Raw genomic sequence first — 18,227 nt, 5'->3', positions numbered from 1 at the left:
ATTTCGAGGTTCGATACTTTTTAAACAAAAAAAAAAACACAGAAACTTCAAATTTAATGTGGAATGTACATATATTATCATTCGAAAGAACATTCTTTGGCATTTATTCTTTGAAGATTATCTCTTCCAAATGTTGTCCGTGACAACGTCTCAGATGGTTCGTCCGTTGAGTCCAATTTTTTAAATGATTCAACTGGTAACTGGTCTGAATCGAAGCCGGATTGTCCACATAAGCTTGAGAATTTACATATCCCCACAGGACAAAGTCTAACTGTGTGATATCACACGATCTCAGTGGCCAGTCGACCGGCCCAAAATGTAAAATTATCTGCTAACCGAAGTGTTCTCTCAATAAATACATTGCTTGATATGTGGAAAGTGGATCGTGTGTCGCCAAGAGCACGAGCTTCAATTTCAAGCATGGCCATTGACGATTACGTTCTTACCGGCATCATTTTTGAAGAAATATGATGATGATTCCACCGGCCCAAAAACGATACCAAACCGTTGTTTTTTCTAGATGAAATGGCAGCTCTTGAATCTCTTCAGCGACAAGTACGCTTGTTTTCATACCCATTGATCCAGAAATGAGCCTCAAGGCTGGACAGCAGATCTTCTTGGCACTTTGCAATAGTCCATATAGCGAAGCGATGTCGATTGAGAAGGTCGAGTGGCTTCAGTTCTTGCACAAGCTGGATTTTGAACGTTTTCAATTTAAGATCTAGACATAAAATGCGCCAAGTTGTTCCATACGGCGGTCCGATCAGTCAAAAACAGGCTATTGGAAAAAAGTACTTTTACTTGGATCACCCGTTAGCATATTGTCGGCAATTGAGTTAAACCATTTTATTCTTTAATAAATCAACCTCTTTCGCACACAACCATATATATGTATATCCCGATAACATTTTCGTTTCGGCGACACGAGGTGAAAGCAACTCTAAGACGGCTAAAGAACAGTACAGTCCCATGATGCAATGGAGTACTGGCGGCGAGATGCTGGAAAGGCACATATTCCAGCTGCTAAACATCATTTGGTCGGATGACTACATGCGCGATGATTTCAATATTAGAGTACTCTGCCCTATCCACAAAAAAGGGAGATCTCGTAGTCTTCGCTAATTTTCATGGAATCAGACTTCTAAAACTCAGCTTTCGAAATTTATACGGTTATGTAGAATGGCCTTGAGCACAATGATCACCTCCGTCAAACTCGGGAAGAAGCTCTACGAGCCGTTCGATGGCAGACGAGATTTTTCAATATAGTGATGGGAAAAGTCATCCATGACGTTAATCTGAACGGCAGGTCTGCGCATTTTAAAAGTACAATGCTACCGGGGCGCGTAATCGACATCGTGGGCCGTAACAATAGAATCGCAGCGCTGTCTTTTCCAGCCTAGAAAAAGAAGCGAAACAGTTCCTGAAGACCACATACAAAGATTCCACGCATCTTGCATATCTCTAAATCGGCATAGGTTCCACAAATAATATAAGCCCGCGGCTTAAGCGAGGAATAACTCTTGTCAACTATGTAGTGCTACTATGGGATGAAGATGATGCTACAACGAATTGCTCCTTCGACCTTTGGATTGCCAACAGAAGCAAGTGCATCCATGCATCCAAGTGCATTGCGACTTGCCTGCACTTGGAATGTACAACTGGCGCGACCTCGCAAAGAATAGAGGCAACTGGTCAAGCTTTATGCTTTGTCCAGACCGACTATCGGTTGTAGTGTCAACGAAGAAGATGAATACTTTGGGGCTTTATTTTGTCTACGGCAGTCGCCATATTTACTATGTACATAGGTAAACGAGTAGGGCATAAATTTGCCATGAATTTGGAGTGTTTATGGCAACAATAATTTGTAAATAAACAAATGTAAAGTGCATAGTCAGCAATGTCAATGGTTGCCCTATGAAAACTTCGTCTACCACCTTCAAATATGCAGATCAGCGACTTTTGCTATTAAAAAAAGAGATATTTACCCACTATATATAGACCATATCTTACTGAATGGTGTTGGAGTACAGTTCTATACGAAATTTGGCAAGCAAAATGCAACTTTGTACTTGTTTAATGTTGTTAACCACTTATAGTGGCGTTGTGTTGGCAGGACCCAGCTTTGAAAAGGAGCGTGCGCAATTACGTGAGTTTAAGGCATTACGAGTACAAAATATTTGTTTATATTTTATTAAACTAACCTGATGCCACCACATATTATCTCCGTAGCTTCTTTTGTGAAAATATGTCGACGCAGTGACCCAAATTTAGATGTGTGCGCACGTAATTCCTTGCTTGGCATGAGGGAGCTGCTGCATTATGGCATTCCGGAGCTGTTTATACCACCGATCACGCCATTGGTTGTGCCTGAAATCAGAATGGATCAGGATTCGGGCGCAATTTATCTGCATTCCACTTTCAAAGACATTACCGTTAACGGTTTAGCCAACTTCACGCTCAACGAGTTGCACATAAATCCGCAGAAAATGCGAATGACACTGATGATGAGTGTGCCGAATGTGACAATGAATGCAAAGTATAAAATGCAGGGTAAAATTATGATGATGCCACTGATGGGCGAGGGTGATTTCAAGGCGAATTTCTGTGAGTCACCTCTACATATAACATATAAAAACAATTTTATTTATTTTCTTTAATTATGGTTCTAATCTCCTCATTAGCCAATGTAGAGTTGAGCACGGTGATTAACGCCGAGCGTTATACGAGAAAGGAGCGTCTTTACGCCAAGGTGAAAGATGTCACGGTGAAGTATAAGCTTGGTAAGGCGGACTTGCATTTGAGCAATCTTTTCAACGGTGACCATGCGCTGGGTGAGCGTATGAATACGTTTGTGAATGAAAATTGGGATTCACTCTCGAGTGAGCTGCGTCCTTTGTTGGAGACTTCAATGTCGGATATAGTGCGCGCTTCGGCGGAGAAGATATTCGATACTTACAGCTTTGATGACTTGTTACCCGAGTAAATGTGCTAGTGATATCAAAATGCCATGTGTTCGCATGTTTTCGAAAATAATATGTGCTATTTAGTAGTCTCTAAATAAAAAACAGTTTTAGTAACTGCATTTTGAAAAAAAATATATATATATCGTGGAAAGTTTAAAGATTTAATTAAGGAGATCCGTTGTTGTTATAGCGGCAGAAAACATTCCTGTCTTAATTTGGAGGAATGCTGACGGTTTGACAGTCCTTGGGCAAATAAAAATCAGAGTCCGTTCCGGTTACGTAGAGCCGACTGTCGCGGGAATATAATACCCATAAAACTAATTGATTGTTACTTACGTGCTACTAATTAAAATATTCGTAAACAAAATAGTTTCTACAAATACTAAAGGGTCATCCATTTCGATGTTCCATACTTTTCTAAAGAAAACTTCGAGTTTAATGGGGAATGTTTATTATCATTCGAAAGAACATTTTTTGGAATTAGTTTTTGAAGATGCATCTCTTATAAATGTTGGCTGCGGCTACGTCTCGGATAGTCCACCCGTTGAGTCCAATTTTCGATGACTCGTTCGGTAACTGGTGAATGACAAGCATAATGTTTTACTCTAAGCCCCGAATCGAAGAGGGATTGTCCGCATAGACTTAAAACTTTACATATCCCCACAGGAAAAATTATAACGGTGTGATATCATACGATCTTGGTGGCCAATCGACCGGCCTAAAATGTGAAATTATCTGCTCACCAAAGTGTTCTCTCAATAAATTAATTTATTGATGCGATGTGTGGCGTCGTCTTGTTAATACCAAATGCTGCGGAGATCACGAGCTTCAATTTCAGCCATCAAATAGTCGGTTACCATTGCGGGATAAAGGTCGCCATTGACGGTTACGTTCTCACCGGCATTATTTTTGAAGAAATATGGACCGATGATTCCACCGGTTTACAAACCATAATAATGTTTTCTGGATGAAATAGGAACTCTTGAATCTCCTCAAGTTGCTCTTCGTCCCAAACCTGAGAATTTTGCTCGTCTACATACCCATTGAGCCAGAGATCGGCCTCATTACGGAACAAAATTGGGCTCGAAAACGTCAGATGTTCTGTGTACTGTGCAAGAGCCCATAGAGCGAAGCGTTGCCGCTTGGGGGGTCGAGCGGCTTCAGTTCTTGCACAAGCTGTATTTTGTACGCTTTCAATTTATAATCTCGACGAGTAATGCGCCAAGTCGTTCCATACGTCAGTCCGAGTTGCTGCGAACGGCGGCGATTTATTCTCGACGGTCTTCGCGTACTCAGCTACAACGTAACCTGTTAGTAATCTCACTAGAGTTCTAGTTGGTCTTGTAGAGTTGGTCTGGTATCCAGATCCAGTTTTGCAGTAAAGACACCACCTTTCATTCAGTTATCAAGTTTGGAACCAGGCGCTGCTTACTTCGCCGCTCTCCCACTCTGCTCTGGTACGGAAAGCAATATTGGGAACTGATGTTAGATTCAACTCTGTAGGATTTCGAAAATCCGTGGTAAGGGGAAGAAATGGGAACTTTTTAAGTATCATAGAATGCCGCTTGTTACTGGCGACTAAAATGGAGGATTATCTCAGTCTATGAGCTGACTTCGCTACACAACAGGTTTGTTGGCAAGCAGTGAAAAATTGTATATGCCTATATATAGACCTCCATCATCTTATATAATATTTTTATTCATTATAAAACGAATATGCATATATACAAAAAGCAAACGTCTCTCTAATTTACAAATAAATACAATAAACAACAAAAATAACAAAAGCAATTAAAAACATAATCACAGCAACCATAATTTTAGTGGCATCTTCGAGAATACATTATTCCATAAACCATGGAAAATATCCGCTAAACCCAACTCTAAATCAGGGCGCAGTTCGGCAATGACCTCTTTTGCATTTTGATTGAGGAAATTGTTGATGGAAGCGGCTAATATCTCATTGCCATTGAACAGGTCACTCAGATGAATACGCATCGCGCCCACATGGAATGTAACCTTCATCTCATCAATGCGAATGACTTCCTGAAGGTTAGATAAAATTGATTTATTTATTTTTTCTTATTATATTTAATAAAAAATTAAGTTATTACCTCCGGTTCATTGCTTAAATGTATTTTGGTGTAAACAGCAGTTTTCACATCTTTCAAAGCCATACGCACATCGCCGTTACCAACCAGCGGTAAAAGCAAGATATTACCCTTCAAGTTGTATTTCGCGCGGATGCGCAGTAACGGTATGTCCAGCTCAAAATTTAATAATTTCTTCTCCAGGTCCAGACTAGGCAATTAACGAAACAAGTATAGAGTTAGGTATATATGGTCATATATGGGTCTAACACAGAAGCACTCACTTAGCGTGCCGCACGGTTGCATTTGAGGGCCCGCGAATGATTAGATTTTGAAAGCCACCTGAAAGTACTAAGTTCCCGCTACCCTTTGATACCGAAACCTGATCAATATGCAGCGGTTCAAAACTTTTTATACCGATCGCCGGTATGCCGGCCGCAAAAGCGGGAAAACAACCCTCAAATAGGCGTCGAAAACATTTATCTTCGTTGGGATTTGCACGTTTGCAGGTCTGTAACCAATTTGCTGTTTTTGGCGAGAAAAAAATATATTAATTTTAAATGCTGTGAAATGTTGGATAACATCACCCACAGTTCACACTTATAGTACATTGCAATAATTTAGTAAAATTAGTAAACGCGATAGGAAACGAACACAATGTCTTATAACCGACCAAAACTTCAAATCGGTAGAATGCCTGACATAAGCTCGTTGAGTCTCAATAACGCTACATTCAAAATAAATTAAGAAACTTCCAACTAAAGAAAAGCTGATTAATATATTCACTCTTTACTCTTTCGGAGTTAAGGGGTTAAATTCCCTTGACAGCCAAAAAAATCGCTCTAATATCGGTTTCGATTGTCTCATGTCTCTAAATTACGATTGTGACAATTAGAGACATGATACAATCGTGACAAGCAGAATACCGAGCTCAGAGAAACTGGGCTTATGACGAAGTCTAAACAGTGCTACACTGAAATTCACTCCTCCCTCAATCGCATCCCTGAAAATTTTTGTTAAGCAAACTACTCCTGGTAGTTGTTTCTATGATGGCTGCGAGAAGTCACTACAAAAGAGGCGCAGTGAGCCTTTTCACGGATGAAGCTAAGAGGGAAAGTCTTCTGTAAAGAGTTTTCGCTTAAGCTTAGCTGTAGGCTTCTGTACTACCGTGATTTTTTCAGACAGTAGTGGCTGCTATTCAAGGAACAGTAGATTTACTACTCCGGAACGCAGTTTATTTCAAAAAGCTGAGCATTCACACCGTTGGCAGAGCGACGATATTATCATTGAACTCGCTAATATGCTTTCGAATTTAGACAAGGAATGTATATCCTCACTAGAATTAACATCAAGCTACTTCAACATCAGACTCATTTGGGTGCGTGATCATAGCGGAATTGCTGCAAACCGCGAGGCTAATGAGATGGGGCAACCATACCCTATTCACATCGAAGTGGGAACGCCTCGGTTCTCCGTTGGCAATCTAGTACTAGTCGTTGGCCGATCTAGTACTGAACCTATGGACCTCTCGGGCGCTTATCAGGCGTTGGTCGACGACCAGCTCCTGTGTGACTGTGAGTTCCTTCAGAGTAAAACGTAAAAGATCCACTGAACTGCTGGCGCTTAGCAAAGTTCATCTTCATGCTGCAAGGCTAAACATTCTAGCGAATTAAAAGTTGTATGGAAGAAGGTGAGGTAGAAACATCCACGCACTGTCTCCTAAACTGTCCGGACTTTGCAAAACTGCGGCTGAAACACTTCGGCAAACCAGCAGACATAGCCGAAACTGACATTAGTCGCCACAAGATTAGGAAAAATTTTTGTAGGAGTTCTGGGTACCACCAATGGCCGACGTTAGAAGCTGGCCAAGTGAGATCCGCTTTCTACGATCGACTCTTTCACCTAAGCTTCGAAAATAGGTGTCTACCGATGAGGAAGATTTTTATACTTAAAATAATCTTTAACCCTAAAACCAAAAATAGTTTTTAAAACTGTAGATTACTTTATGACGGAAAGACTAGTCAGAATTTTTATTTCTGACAAAATGTCGGCTTTCCAAAACAAAAGCTCGTTGTTTTGAAAAATGTGAACTTCAGAGTGCCTTAGAAAATCGAAATGTTTTCTCAAATCTTATTCCTTCGACCAAATCTTTTCTGACGAGTATATCTGTAAAAAATTCAAGTCGATCGGTCAATTCGCGAAACATTTTTCCTTACCGCTTCGACATATCCAATGTATGTCGTGCATGCAACGAATCTCCGCATGACACTGACCACCTCTTTGCATGCCCTGCCAACATTATCTAACACCCTTTTCCCTTTGGTCCGACCACGTCGAAACAGCACGTTTCCTGGGCCTCCCGTTAGATGACGTCGACGACAACACAGATAACCCTTACCTAACCGTTAAAACAACAACAACGTCGCTTCGAGAAAAGTTTTGGGCCCCGATTACAGAAAAATGTTACAAATCCGCGCATATCTTCGAAACTATTTGCCGTACTAGCTTCGGCGGATTTTCTCAAATATATTTGATATATTTACATATATACAAACATTTTTTTTTTCTCATTCACGAGTGGATATAACTAGGACCGTAGAGAGAAAACTGTGGTCATTGTATTATTGTTGCTAGAGAAAAAAATCTACAAAAAATTAAGGCAGAGCACCGGTCTTCCTGAGTACACAGGCCAGGAAGAAATTTTCTCCAATCTCCTTTACTCACTATTTCACCGGATCTAACCCTTAACTCCACTGATTCGCACACCAAAATTCAATTAATTTCAAAATTCTGACTATTTTCTAACGATTACTTCTGACACTTGTATCCGGTTTCAGAGAACTTGGGTATCAATTTCTCCGCTAAATTTGAGTTCGCATATAAATTTTTATTTTTTGCAACTAAACTTGTCACAACAGTTTTGTAGCCAAAGTTATGAAGTTAACTCACAACAATGTTGAAAATTTCAAAAATTGTTTACAATCATTTGTTCTTACGTCGTTCTTGCAACTGCGGCGCATTATTGATAATTTCGCGTGTGTAAGCGGCAGCTGCCTGCGCCAGACAAATCGCACTGAATATGCTCAGACTGTATTGAATTTTCCAATTAATGCTTTGTTGTGGCATCTTAACTTAACGGTTTCGTGTAAGACACTGTCAGCACTTTAACTTATTTTTGTAATCTTGCTAAGAACCGTTATTGCATAAGTACTATTTTTTTTTTAACTGAATATGTCCTTCTTGCCTCCAATGCCGAGTTATATCTATATTACTAGCGCTTTAAAGAGGAGTCTTTGTGTCTTTCGTTTACGATTGTCTAGTTGAACCCGCCCATTACCGTTAAGCCCGACGACTCACACTGAAATGCGGCGCTGCAATAGTGGACACTTCAGTCCAAGTCTTCGCGACCGCAAACAAAAACGACTTGTCGAAAATGTTGATAAATATTCGTCTTTCATTTTTAACTTCAACTTTTCACTGCCTAGCCGTGGCTGTATCCAAATGGGAGTTAATGATATCACGGACGGCTGCAAGTGATCCATGCAATTTCTGCCATTTACTCTTTCCACTCCACACTGATCGCATCGCTTGTAAACGAAAACAAGTCTTCAAGTATCCGGTATTACGTGCACACATAAATATGTAAGTCTGGCTGTTTAACCACTTTCGGTCTTTACAAATATTGCAGTTATTCGGTCTTTAAGTTTAAGATTTTTTTCTTGTTTTCACTTGCACAAACATTTCCTTGGATTGCCGCTATACATACATATTATATAGGAGATATTTCTGGTTTTCAAATTGTTGGAAAATTTAAAATTGTATAATGACTGTATCTGGAATGCCACACTGCCCCAAAACTGATTTGCGGTAAGTGCACTTTCTGTGCGCCTTAAGGGGAGGGTAAGTTTTTAATTTTTTTTTTTAATTTTTTAATTAAATGCATAATACCTCAAGAATATTGGGTCAAACTCAAGTCGATTGAAGCAAAATTGGCGAAGATCAAAAAATGTCATAACAATAGTGCTCCTGTATTCGCACTTTTGTGTTAGCAAAGCGCCTTGTGGCTAATAAAAATTTGGTAATTTGGTGATAGAAATTGAATATTCTACTAATTCAGTGCTTCTTCAGGGTTTCTCTACAGCAATCAATGTCTTTGTTCTGAAAGCGGTCTCCAAGAAAGCTTTCTATCTAGCACGAACCTAGTCTTTATATTAGGTACATATATGACGGCTAAGGAAAGTGTTAATCCGATTCATCTCATTTGTTGCACACGGGCATACTAGCATCAGGAAAGGATTCACTCTGAATTTCAATTATATATCACACACATTGTACGATATTTTCCGTTAAAAGGCAAATATAGGCTATTTCCACATATTCAGTACCTAGGGTCTTGAGCAATTTTGGTTCGATTTACCCAATTTTTAGTGATAGGATGGCACATCTTAAATTCACTATTCGTGCAAAGTTTTATGCTGATATATTAATTCATTGATTTGAATACTGAAAAGTGAAAATTTCAAATAGAATAGGAATTAGGCGTGGATGTAATCCGATATCGCCCGTTTTCACACTCTAACATAAAATTATCAGTGGCATAACACGTACCAAATTTTTTGAAATCGGTTGGACATGTCTCGAGATATTTGATTTCACCTAAAGGTAGGCGGTACCATGTCCTTGGTCCAAGTTTGACCCGGCCCGTTTAAAGGCCTCTCACACCATCTCGGGCATAAAATTTAATGTCTCTGGCCAATTTAGAATTTTTTAACTTATTTGGTGCTTAGTTATGGTACTTTATACGTGTTTGATTAACTGCATTTTGTGGGCGTGGTAGTGGTCCGATTACGCCTATCTATGAACTCGTTCTTACTTTTTGCCCAGGAACGCGTATATCAAGTTTGACCAAGATATCTCAAATTTTACTCAAGTTGCAGACAGACACTCACTTGGATTTCAACTCGTTTCGTCGTCCTTATCATTTATTTATGTTTACTATATAACCCTATATCTATCTTATCTTAATTTTAGGTGATACAAACAAGCGTTATGTGAACAAAACTATTATACTCTGTAGCAACATGTTGCAAGTGTATAAAAATATGAAATGTACTAAAATTTAAAAATAAATTTGAACTTATTTTTTAAAGCTCAAAAAGAACCTGCCCTTAAATAATATATATAATATGTGTGTGTTATTATTATATTATTGTTTATTTTTGTCTTCAGTTGTTTCTTCAGTTGTAATGTTGTAACCGATTCACCGCCAAGCGAGTTTACTAAATACCTGATTGATCTCTTAGCTTATTCACGCATTTCAATTACGCAATGCAAAGCCACAAATCTTTGTTATTTAGTGTTGTATATGAGAGACCATTGAGAGGCTATGCGTACAAGGCATAATTTTACACATTTGGGAGAAACCTGTTACTCAGTCTTTGGCACAAACTGCTTAAAATTTGAATTAACTCATTAATAGTTAGTAATATTTCATGGTGTGCGCTGGCATAGTACTACCAGATAACTCTATTAATATTTAAGTTCATTAAAAATAAACAAACAAAAATAAATAAACAAAACCAAAACAAAACACAAAAACAATTCATGTAATGGATAAGACTGACATTTAGTAAGCTTAAATCGTATAAGCACAATTAAATTTTATACGCTGCTGGCGTTAACTGGCGAACAGCCACAAAGCAGCGGTTACAAGTAGACGCATACATATACATATATAAAATAATTTTTATTTATATATTATATCTACAACTATATATGGTCACCTAAAATGCAAAACAACGAAACATCACTTTTCATAATTTTGCAGGCGAAGGAAAAACGATTTTATAGAAACCACTCATTTTGAAACAAATTTTGAGTTTTGGTTATGAAGTGGTTATATATTGGTTACACATTGGTTATATATGACGGTTATAATAGTGAAGCTGAAAATTTTGTGTTACATACACATATGTAATTGAGTTTTGGTTATAAAATGGTTATTTATTGGTTATACATCGGTTATAAATTGGTTACACATTGGTTATAACTGACAGCTGAAGCTGAAAATTTTGTGCTATATATATATATCAAATTGAGTTTTGGTTATAAAATGATTATTTATTGGTTATACATCGGTTATAAATTGGTTACACATTGGTTATATCTGACGGTTATAATAGTGAAGCTGAAAATTTTGTGCTACATACACATATGTAATTAAGTTTTGGTTATAAAATGGTTATTTATTGGTTATACATCGGTTATAAATTGATTATACATTGGTTATATATTGGTGACAGTTGAAGCTTAGAATTTTGTGCTATTTATATCAAATTGAGTTTTGGTTATAAAATGGTTATTTATTGGTTATACATAGGTTATAAATTGGTTATACATCGGTTATATATTGGTTATACAGCTGAAGCTTAAAATTTTGTGTGCTACATACACATATGTAATTGAGTTTTGGTTATAAAATGGTTATTTATTGGTTATACATCGGTTATAAATTGGTTACTCATTGGTTATATCTGACAGCTGAAGCTGAAAATTTTGTGCCTCATACATATGTAGATACATATGTATATGAATATGATGTAGTGAATCGTAAACAATAAAAAACTCAATTTCGATTTTTTTGATGATACGTTGTTTTGCATTTTAGGTAACGATATACATACATACATATGTACATACATACATAGAAATGTAAGCAAGTAAATGACTTATCGCTAACGCTCGCATAATAAAACCGGCAGGTTTTCCGCCAACTTTGCCGTTTTTTGTTGCTACTACTGCAGTCGGCCAGATATTATGCAATTTTCTTCTTGTTTTTGTTGTCAAAACGGTTGCAGCTGTTGTTCAGCAAGCGCTTATGACCGGTTTTCTTTATGTTCGAGTTGCCATTTCTGCTTTTCTATCTCTGTTATGTTATGATTTGTTTTCGAATTCCAAGTCACGTTTAACGCCTCTATTTGCAGGCTATTACTATGGTCTATTACCGATATACACCTGTTGTTGCTCGTTTTTGTTGTGCTTGCTTGGCATACGCCTGTTTCAGTTGACATTTCAATAATGTTGTCGTTTTTGTGCGCAATTTTTTTCTTCTTATTTTTAAAGAGCTGTATTTTGTTACTAATTGCGAAATCGCCTTGACATTTGCAAGCCATCAACTGTGTATTGGCGGTATGTCGCGCGCCAACGGAAAAATCGCTTATACATAGTTGAAAAAATTTACGGTTGTAAGATTTTCTAGGTTGCTTGCAACAACGCAGAAGGAGGCAAACATTGCAACCGGCAATAATGACAGCTGACAGTTTGATAGTGATTTGCGCGAGCGTAGCAACTCATGCTGCGGAAGTGGAAATGTTACCACGGAAATCATTTAGACACTATATGAATATAGAAAAATATCTGCATTGCATACAAGTATGTATGTATGTATGCATTGTGTGGCATGTTTATAAACAAATATTACAAATGTGCATGTTTTTTAAAACAAAATCCGCCTATAGTTTAGTTTTCGCGCAGTCATGACGGATTTTCCTAAACTGCAGCTTTATTAGCGGTTGTGTTCAGCTTCGGCTACTAGAAACTGTTGTTTGCGTAATGAACAATGCGAGGTTTGACATGTGTAGACCGAAAAAACCCGCTAGTTTGCGCTCGCATGTCGAACAGTCGGTGAGCAGTTGCGTGATTTGAAACAGAGATAAGTCCCTGATCTGAACTGTCTAATAATAGTGTAGCTTGGCAGGTATTTCCTAAACCATTTTTTTCGTCATAGGGCAGTTTAAACATTATTAGTCACTCATATATAAGCCTATAAGGTATTTACAATCTGAAGTACACAGAAATTGTAAATAAAACGCAAAATATTTAATTATTCCACAATATTATTTTTTCACCTTCAAAGTGATTCCCACCAGAAGTAATACACTTATGCCAACGATTTTCCCAGTCCTCGAAACACTTTTCATAAGCACTTTTTGGGATGGTCTTCAGCTCCTTCAGTGAATTTTGTTTTATCTCTTCGAATAGTTGAAAACGGATTCCACAATTTCACTTTGGGGAACAAGAAAAAAATCACACGGAACCAAATCGAGTGAATATTGATGGTATTCATTGCATTTTTGGTTTTAAATTCGATCACAATCGTGTCTAGATGCGATGGTGTATTATCATCGTGCAAAATCAACGAATTGTTTTTCCACAATTTCATTCGTTTTTGGCGGATGTTCTTACGCCAACGCCTTAAAAGCCTCAATACGGCCAATGAGCATCACCCACACCTAGATTTTTGAGCGGCTTTGGCGTGTTTGTTTTTTGTGTTGGAGATTGTTTTCCCTCCATACCGTTGATTGTTGCCTTGTTTGCATGTCAAACTCATAAACTCATTTCTCATTGGTTGTAATATTCTCCATGAATGTGGGATCGGAATGCGCACCATCAGTCATGTCCAAGAAGACTCGAGTACGATTTTATTTTTGAAAAAAAATTCAGCTTTGTCGGTACGAGTGAAGCAAGAGCGCATTTCATACCCAAAATATCCACCAAAATAATTTGAACGGACTCGCGAGTGATCTCTCGACCCTCTTTGAATGCTTTATACCATTCGTAGGCTTGTGTTTTTGGTAAAATTGAATCACCGTAAGCCTTTTCCAACATTCGCAACGATTCCGCATAAGAAATATTCAACTAACCTATAATCTATAATAATTTTTATTGAAATATTATTACCCTTCATCGTGTAATACTTAACACTCGCTCATCTTTACTTCTCAACAAAATCAGATACTATATGTACATATATGCAATATGGGACACAATACTAATCTTATGTTTCCATACATATGTAGATATGTAAATTCCATATTAAACATACATATGTACATATAAGTGTCTTAAAAATAGCTTGCAGTCAACTTAGGTTATTTAAAATTCAACTAACGGCATTTGAAAGCTGTCGTGAATATGTAATGGCATGAGTGTCGTTTGACTAATTTAATCTCTTTCTACAAACTACAATGTATTCAATAGCATTGACCCTTTAATCTAAATTTGTAAAAATATTGCACTTGTTTTAATTCGTTAAATGTTAACCCGTTTAGCGTCTCCGATATTTTTTAACATGTGTGTGCAGCAGATAGATAGGTTCTTAACTTGGATTCCAATAGGTTAAGTGTTAAAGACTTGCCTTAAAATATTTTGTTTTTTATACGAAAATAATGGAAATAACTCTTGTGTGGAAATTTGTTAAATAAAAACAAGTTGACATTTTTTGGCGTATATATTGAAAGTACATATTTTTGAAAATAATCCAATCCACATTTTGAGGTTGATCCGGTAAATATGTATGCAGTTTCGGAGATCTGAGTGGTTTTTGGAAGAATTTTCTAAGTTCGTTTAAACGGCTCCCAAATATAAAACACGTCCTTCGTGAAACGTTTTTTTCAGAGTTCCTTACGAAAATTTCTCCGCAACGGCTGAACTGACAAACTTGTCAAGTAATGTTTAATGGTATATGATTTTTATAAAAATTTCAAAGACAAGTAAATTCCAATTTAATTTTTTAAGCACTACCAATTATAAGTTAAATTTAAAGAAAAAATACTTTTATTTTTTGGACGTCGACATTTTGGATTTTATATAATTTTAAGAGAAATCTTTATCATCGCTAAACGCCTTTTTACGCAGGTTCTCCTGGAGATGGTTATATTAACAGAGGAATCTAAAATAATTCAAAGTGATTCACTGAATATTAAAGTTTAATAATTCCTGTGAAATTAGATTATTTTAGTTTATTTATTAAATAAAATGGTATCTTAAAAAAATCACAGAAACCGTTTTTTTTTTCAAAGCGGTCATTTATGTTTATACGCCATGAAAGGGTTAAAAGCGGTGATATAAACAGCGCCATCTGTTTGAGATATTTCTTTATAAAAGCATTGGTTCGTGTCTTTACTTTGTTGACGTTCATCAGCTGATGAAATATTAGCAGAGAATAAAGACAAAATTCAATTCGCGTCTGATCATTGCTTTACGTGCTCTCATATTATTATGTACACTGCAAAAAATATTTCTACATACTACTGAGATTCATAAGTGCGCTTGGATTAATGTCAGTTTTCATATATGGAAATATGATTATGTAAACAATAAACTTCTCTGATCAGCGCTTAAACTCAATAATTAAATTATTAAATCAGTCTTAATTACACTAGTTTACAGTAATTTTGCGACTGTGATGTTAGAGAGTGTTTCTAGTTAATTTTGGATTGCTAAAACCAATAATGATAGTAAAAATTTCTTAACACGTAAAATTATTTGTATTGAGGTCAAAGCGTGTATGGGTCAAAACAGCATCATTTAGTAAAATGAAAAAAATAGCTGTACATGATGGACAATTTTGGAACTCAAATTCGTAATCAGGACACCGCAGATACTCTCACAGACCCCTTAATAACTACATTGGTCGCAAATTTTTTCCTTAGATTTGTTGAGTAGTATTATTAGCTTAATAAAAAAGTATCGCGCGAAAATACACTGCTTTGACTATACATTGTGACAAAAAAGCGCCCGGAAATTGTAATTGAATTCCATTACATTAAAAAAAATGTATTTTGCTACGTTTGCAGGACTATCCTTAATCATTATGTCTAATATGAGCCCGATCTGTCAACCTGTTTGTTTGGAGCAGCTGCTTAAATAAATACACCTCAATAGTGCTCTCAATTCTTAAATTTCTGACCAAATTTTGTGTGCGGAATCAGTGATTCAGTTTTATGAAACACACAAGCCTACGAGTGGTACAAAAGCTTTAAAGACGGTCAAGAGATCGTTGAAAATATTTGAAAAGTGGAGGATATGGTGCTTGAAAATCGTCAGGCAAGTGTTTGAAAGATGGCAAGAGAGCTCCATATCTCTCGCGAGCCCGTTCGAATGATTTTGGTGAATATTTTGGGTAAAACAATGCGCCGAAACCAAAAAAAAAAAACGCCAAAGCCGCTTAAAAATCAAGGTATAGCTCATTGTTTTTTTTTTTATATTCTTGGTTTGGTACACCATGAGTTTATTCCGGTGGAGCAGACGGCCAATAGGGAGTTCTATTTGGCCGTAATGAGGCGTTGGCTGAGAACGGCCTGAATTGTGGAAGAACAATTCATGAATTGTAATAATAATAATACACCACAGCATCAAGTCGCGATTGTGAACGAATTTAAAGCCAAAATCGCAAAGAATCGATCAACCACCGTATCCAGCAGATTTGGTGGGATTTCGGAAATTTTTTTTGTTCCCCAAACTGAATTGGTACCCATTTTCAGTCGATCGAAGAGATAAAGCAAAATTCGCTGAAGAGCTCAAGGTCATCCCATAAATTCTTTCGAGGACTGGAAAAATCGTTGGCATAAGTGTATTACATTTGTTGGGGATTACTTTGAAGGCGTCATATTAAATGTTGATGAATAATTAAGTATTTTGCGTTCTTTCTACAATTTCACAATTCCATTATTCACTGTATAATCAGCTATTACCTACTCATTTTGAAGGTTTCAGTTAGAGTTCCTTGTATACAATGAGTTATTCTTGCGGTTTTCACATTTTATTAGAATTCTTTTCTTTTCATATTGCACTAATGCTATTTATAATACAATTCGATATCATTCAGTTAACATATTGACATTTAATATTATACATATATAATACATTTTAATACTACTTACAAGCACATGAGTGATTAATGATTAAATGTAGGCATGTAAAGTCTATGAGACTGCTAAGGCTAATGCGTATAATTTGTTTGCAGATCTAATTCAAACTACTAATCGATTGTTACAGATCAGAGAAAACGAGCAACTACCTTCGACACTCGATACACAATTAATTGCTACACTTAAATATAACAGTTGGGATACATTTTGATTGAGATTATATTTCTAATATTTCTAACAAACTATTTTGGTTTTATAAAAATAATATTTTTTGTACAATAAAGTTGAGATAACACTAAAATCGCAGTTGCATACAATATATTACATGAAACTTGCTAGAGCTCCTACTGAGGACGCGTAAAGAGGACGCGTAAAGCACGCACCATGCTGTTGAGAAACCATACAGTCCACATACACATGGCATATACATTTACGATGTGGCCATTAACTTGGCCGCCTGTATGACATTGTGCTGATGATGATGGTAGCTCGCCAGTTCGCCCGTTGAGCCGTGCATCCCATGCATGCCAACACCCATGCCCACGCCCATACCCATGCCCATGCTCATGCCGCCGCCGGCAGCCGACGCAGCGCTGGAGGCGCTCAATGGCGGAAAAGAGCCGCCAAAGTAGCAGTTACTCACATAATCATAATTGCTGGCATTGGCTTCCGATTTGACGCTGTAACCGCCAACAGCCGCATTGCCATCAGCCGAACTGATGTGTGAGCTGCCGCTGTGTTGGCCCAACGCGGCCGCTGAGTGATGTGTACCCGGATGATGTGAGGCGGCATGATGCGCCGCCGACGCGGTTGGATGGTGATGATGATGGTGGTGATGCAGATGCGCCGCCGCCGCGGCTGAGTGATGATAATTCGGGCTGGGCGTGCTAGTGGAAAGGCCGTTGGAGAGCGAGACAGCGCTAGTGGATGAATTGTTTAGATTGCCAATGTTGCTGCTGACGCCAGCCGTACCACTAGCGCTGCCGCTGGTCGAAAGCAGGTGCTCATACTTGGAGATAACGTGTGAGCCGAAACTTGAGCTGGACAGTTGCGCAGTACTCGCATTACTTTGCGGCGAATACATGTGCGAGCTTAGAGATGACGCTGTACTGGCTGAGTGCACGGTGGGTGTATTACTGGTGGAGGAGAGCGCATGTGAATGTGTGTGTGAAATGGTTGAATGGCGGGACTGTTGTGCGGCTGCTGAGGGCAAATGCATGTGATGGCTGAGCGGATTGTGCAATGAACCGCTGGAGGATGGCGAACTGTTGATGGCATTCAGACTGATGTTATGCAAGGAGTTGCTACTATTCATACTGCTAATTGTATTGTTGAGACTGTTGTTGCCTTTAAGTGCCATATCGGACTGCAGTTTGGCAGAGAGCGCCACCGATGAGGGCAAACTGTGGCGCTCTAAGGCGAGCGAAGTTTTCAAATCTAAAAAAAAAGAATAAAAAGTTATA

General features: G+C 37.7%; 3 protein-coding genes across 9 annotated transcripts in view; 1 reads left to right on the top strand and 2 right to left on the bottom strand.

Annotated features, from left to right (window-relative positions):
• Positions 1 to 1,846: 1,846 nt before the first annotated feature.
• LOC125776212 (protein takeout) lies at positions 1,847 to 3,088 on the top strand. The gene is made up of 3 exons (XM_049447240.1): positions 1,847 to 2,146; positions 2,230 to 2,604; positions 2,682 to 3,088. The coding sequence occupies exons 1-3, from the start codon at positions 2,014 to 2,016 to the stop codon at positions 2,981 to 2,983; spliced, it is 810 nt and encodes a 269-aa protein (XP_049303197.1). The 5' UTR covers positions 1,847 to 2,013; the 3' UTR covers positions 2,984 to 3,088.
• Positions 3,089 to 4,631: 1,543 nt separating this feature from the next.
• LOC105231614 (protein takeout) lies at positions 4,632 to 8,552 on the bottom strand. The gene is made up of 4 exons (XM_049447422.1): positions 8,050 to 8,552; positions 5,338 to 5,578; positions 5,078 to 5,264; positions 4,632 to 5,009 (listed from the first exon to the last, which is right to left on the bottom strand). The coding sequence occupies exons 1-4, from the start codon at positions 8,177 to 8,179 to the stop codon at positions 4,767 to 4,769; spliced, it is 801 nt and encodes a 266-aa protein (XP_049303379.1). The 5' UTR covers positions 8,180 to 8,552; the 3' UTR covers positions 4,632 to 4,766.
• Positions 8,553 to 16,497: 7,945 nt separating this feature from the next.
• The window catches only part of LOC105231615 (GATA-binding factor A), a 48,755-nt gene continuing 47,025 nt past the window's right edge, over positions 16,498 to 18,227 (bottom strand). For 5 of the 7 annotated variants that reach the window (XM_029552562.2, XM_029552563.2, XM_019992274.3 and 2 more), the window contains one exon: positions 16,499 to 18,201. In XM_029552562.2, coding sequence (XP_029408422.2) covers positions 17,195 to 18,201 — 1,007 coding nt within the window. In that variant the 3' untranslated portion in view covers positions 16,499 to 17,194. Of the gene's footprint in view, positions 18,202 to 18,227 lie in introns of all 7 variants that reach the window. The other 2 variants (XM_011213011.3, XM_019992272.3) reach the window with 1 other exon arrangement.

Source organism: Bactrocera dorsalis, chromosome 2 (assembly GCF_023373825.1).
Source record: "Bactrocera dorsalis isolate Fly_Bdor chromosome 2, ASM2337382v1, whole genome shotgun sequence".
Classification (NCBI taxonomy): Eukaryota; Metazoa; Arthropoda; class Insecta; order Diptera; family Tephritidae; genus Bactrocera; species Bactrocera dorsalis.
The sequence above is the reverse complement of the archived record's forward strand: the minus strand, read 5'-3'. Positions and strand labels throughout refer to the sequence as shown.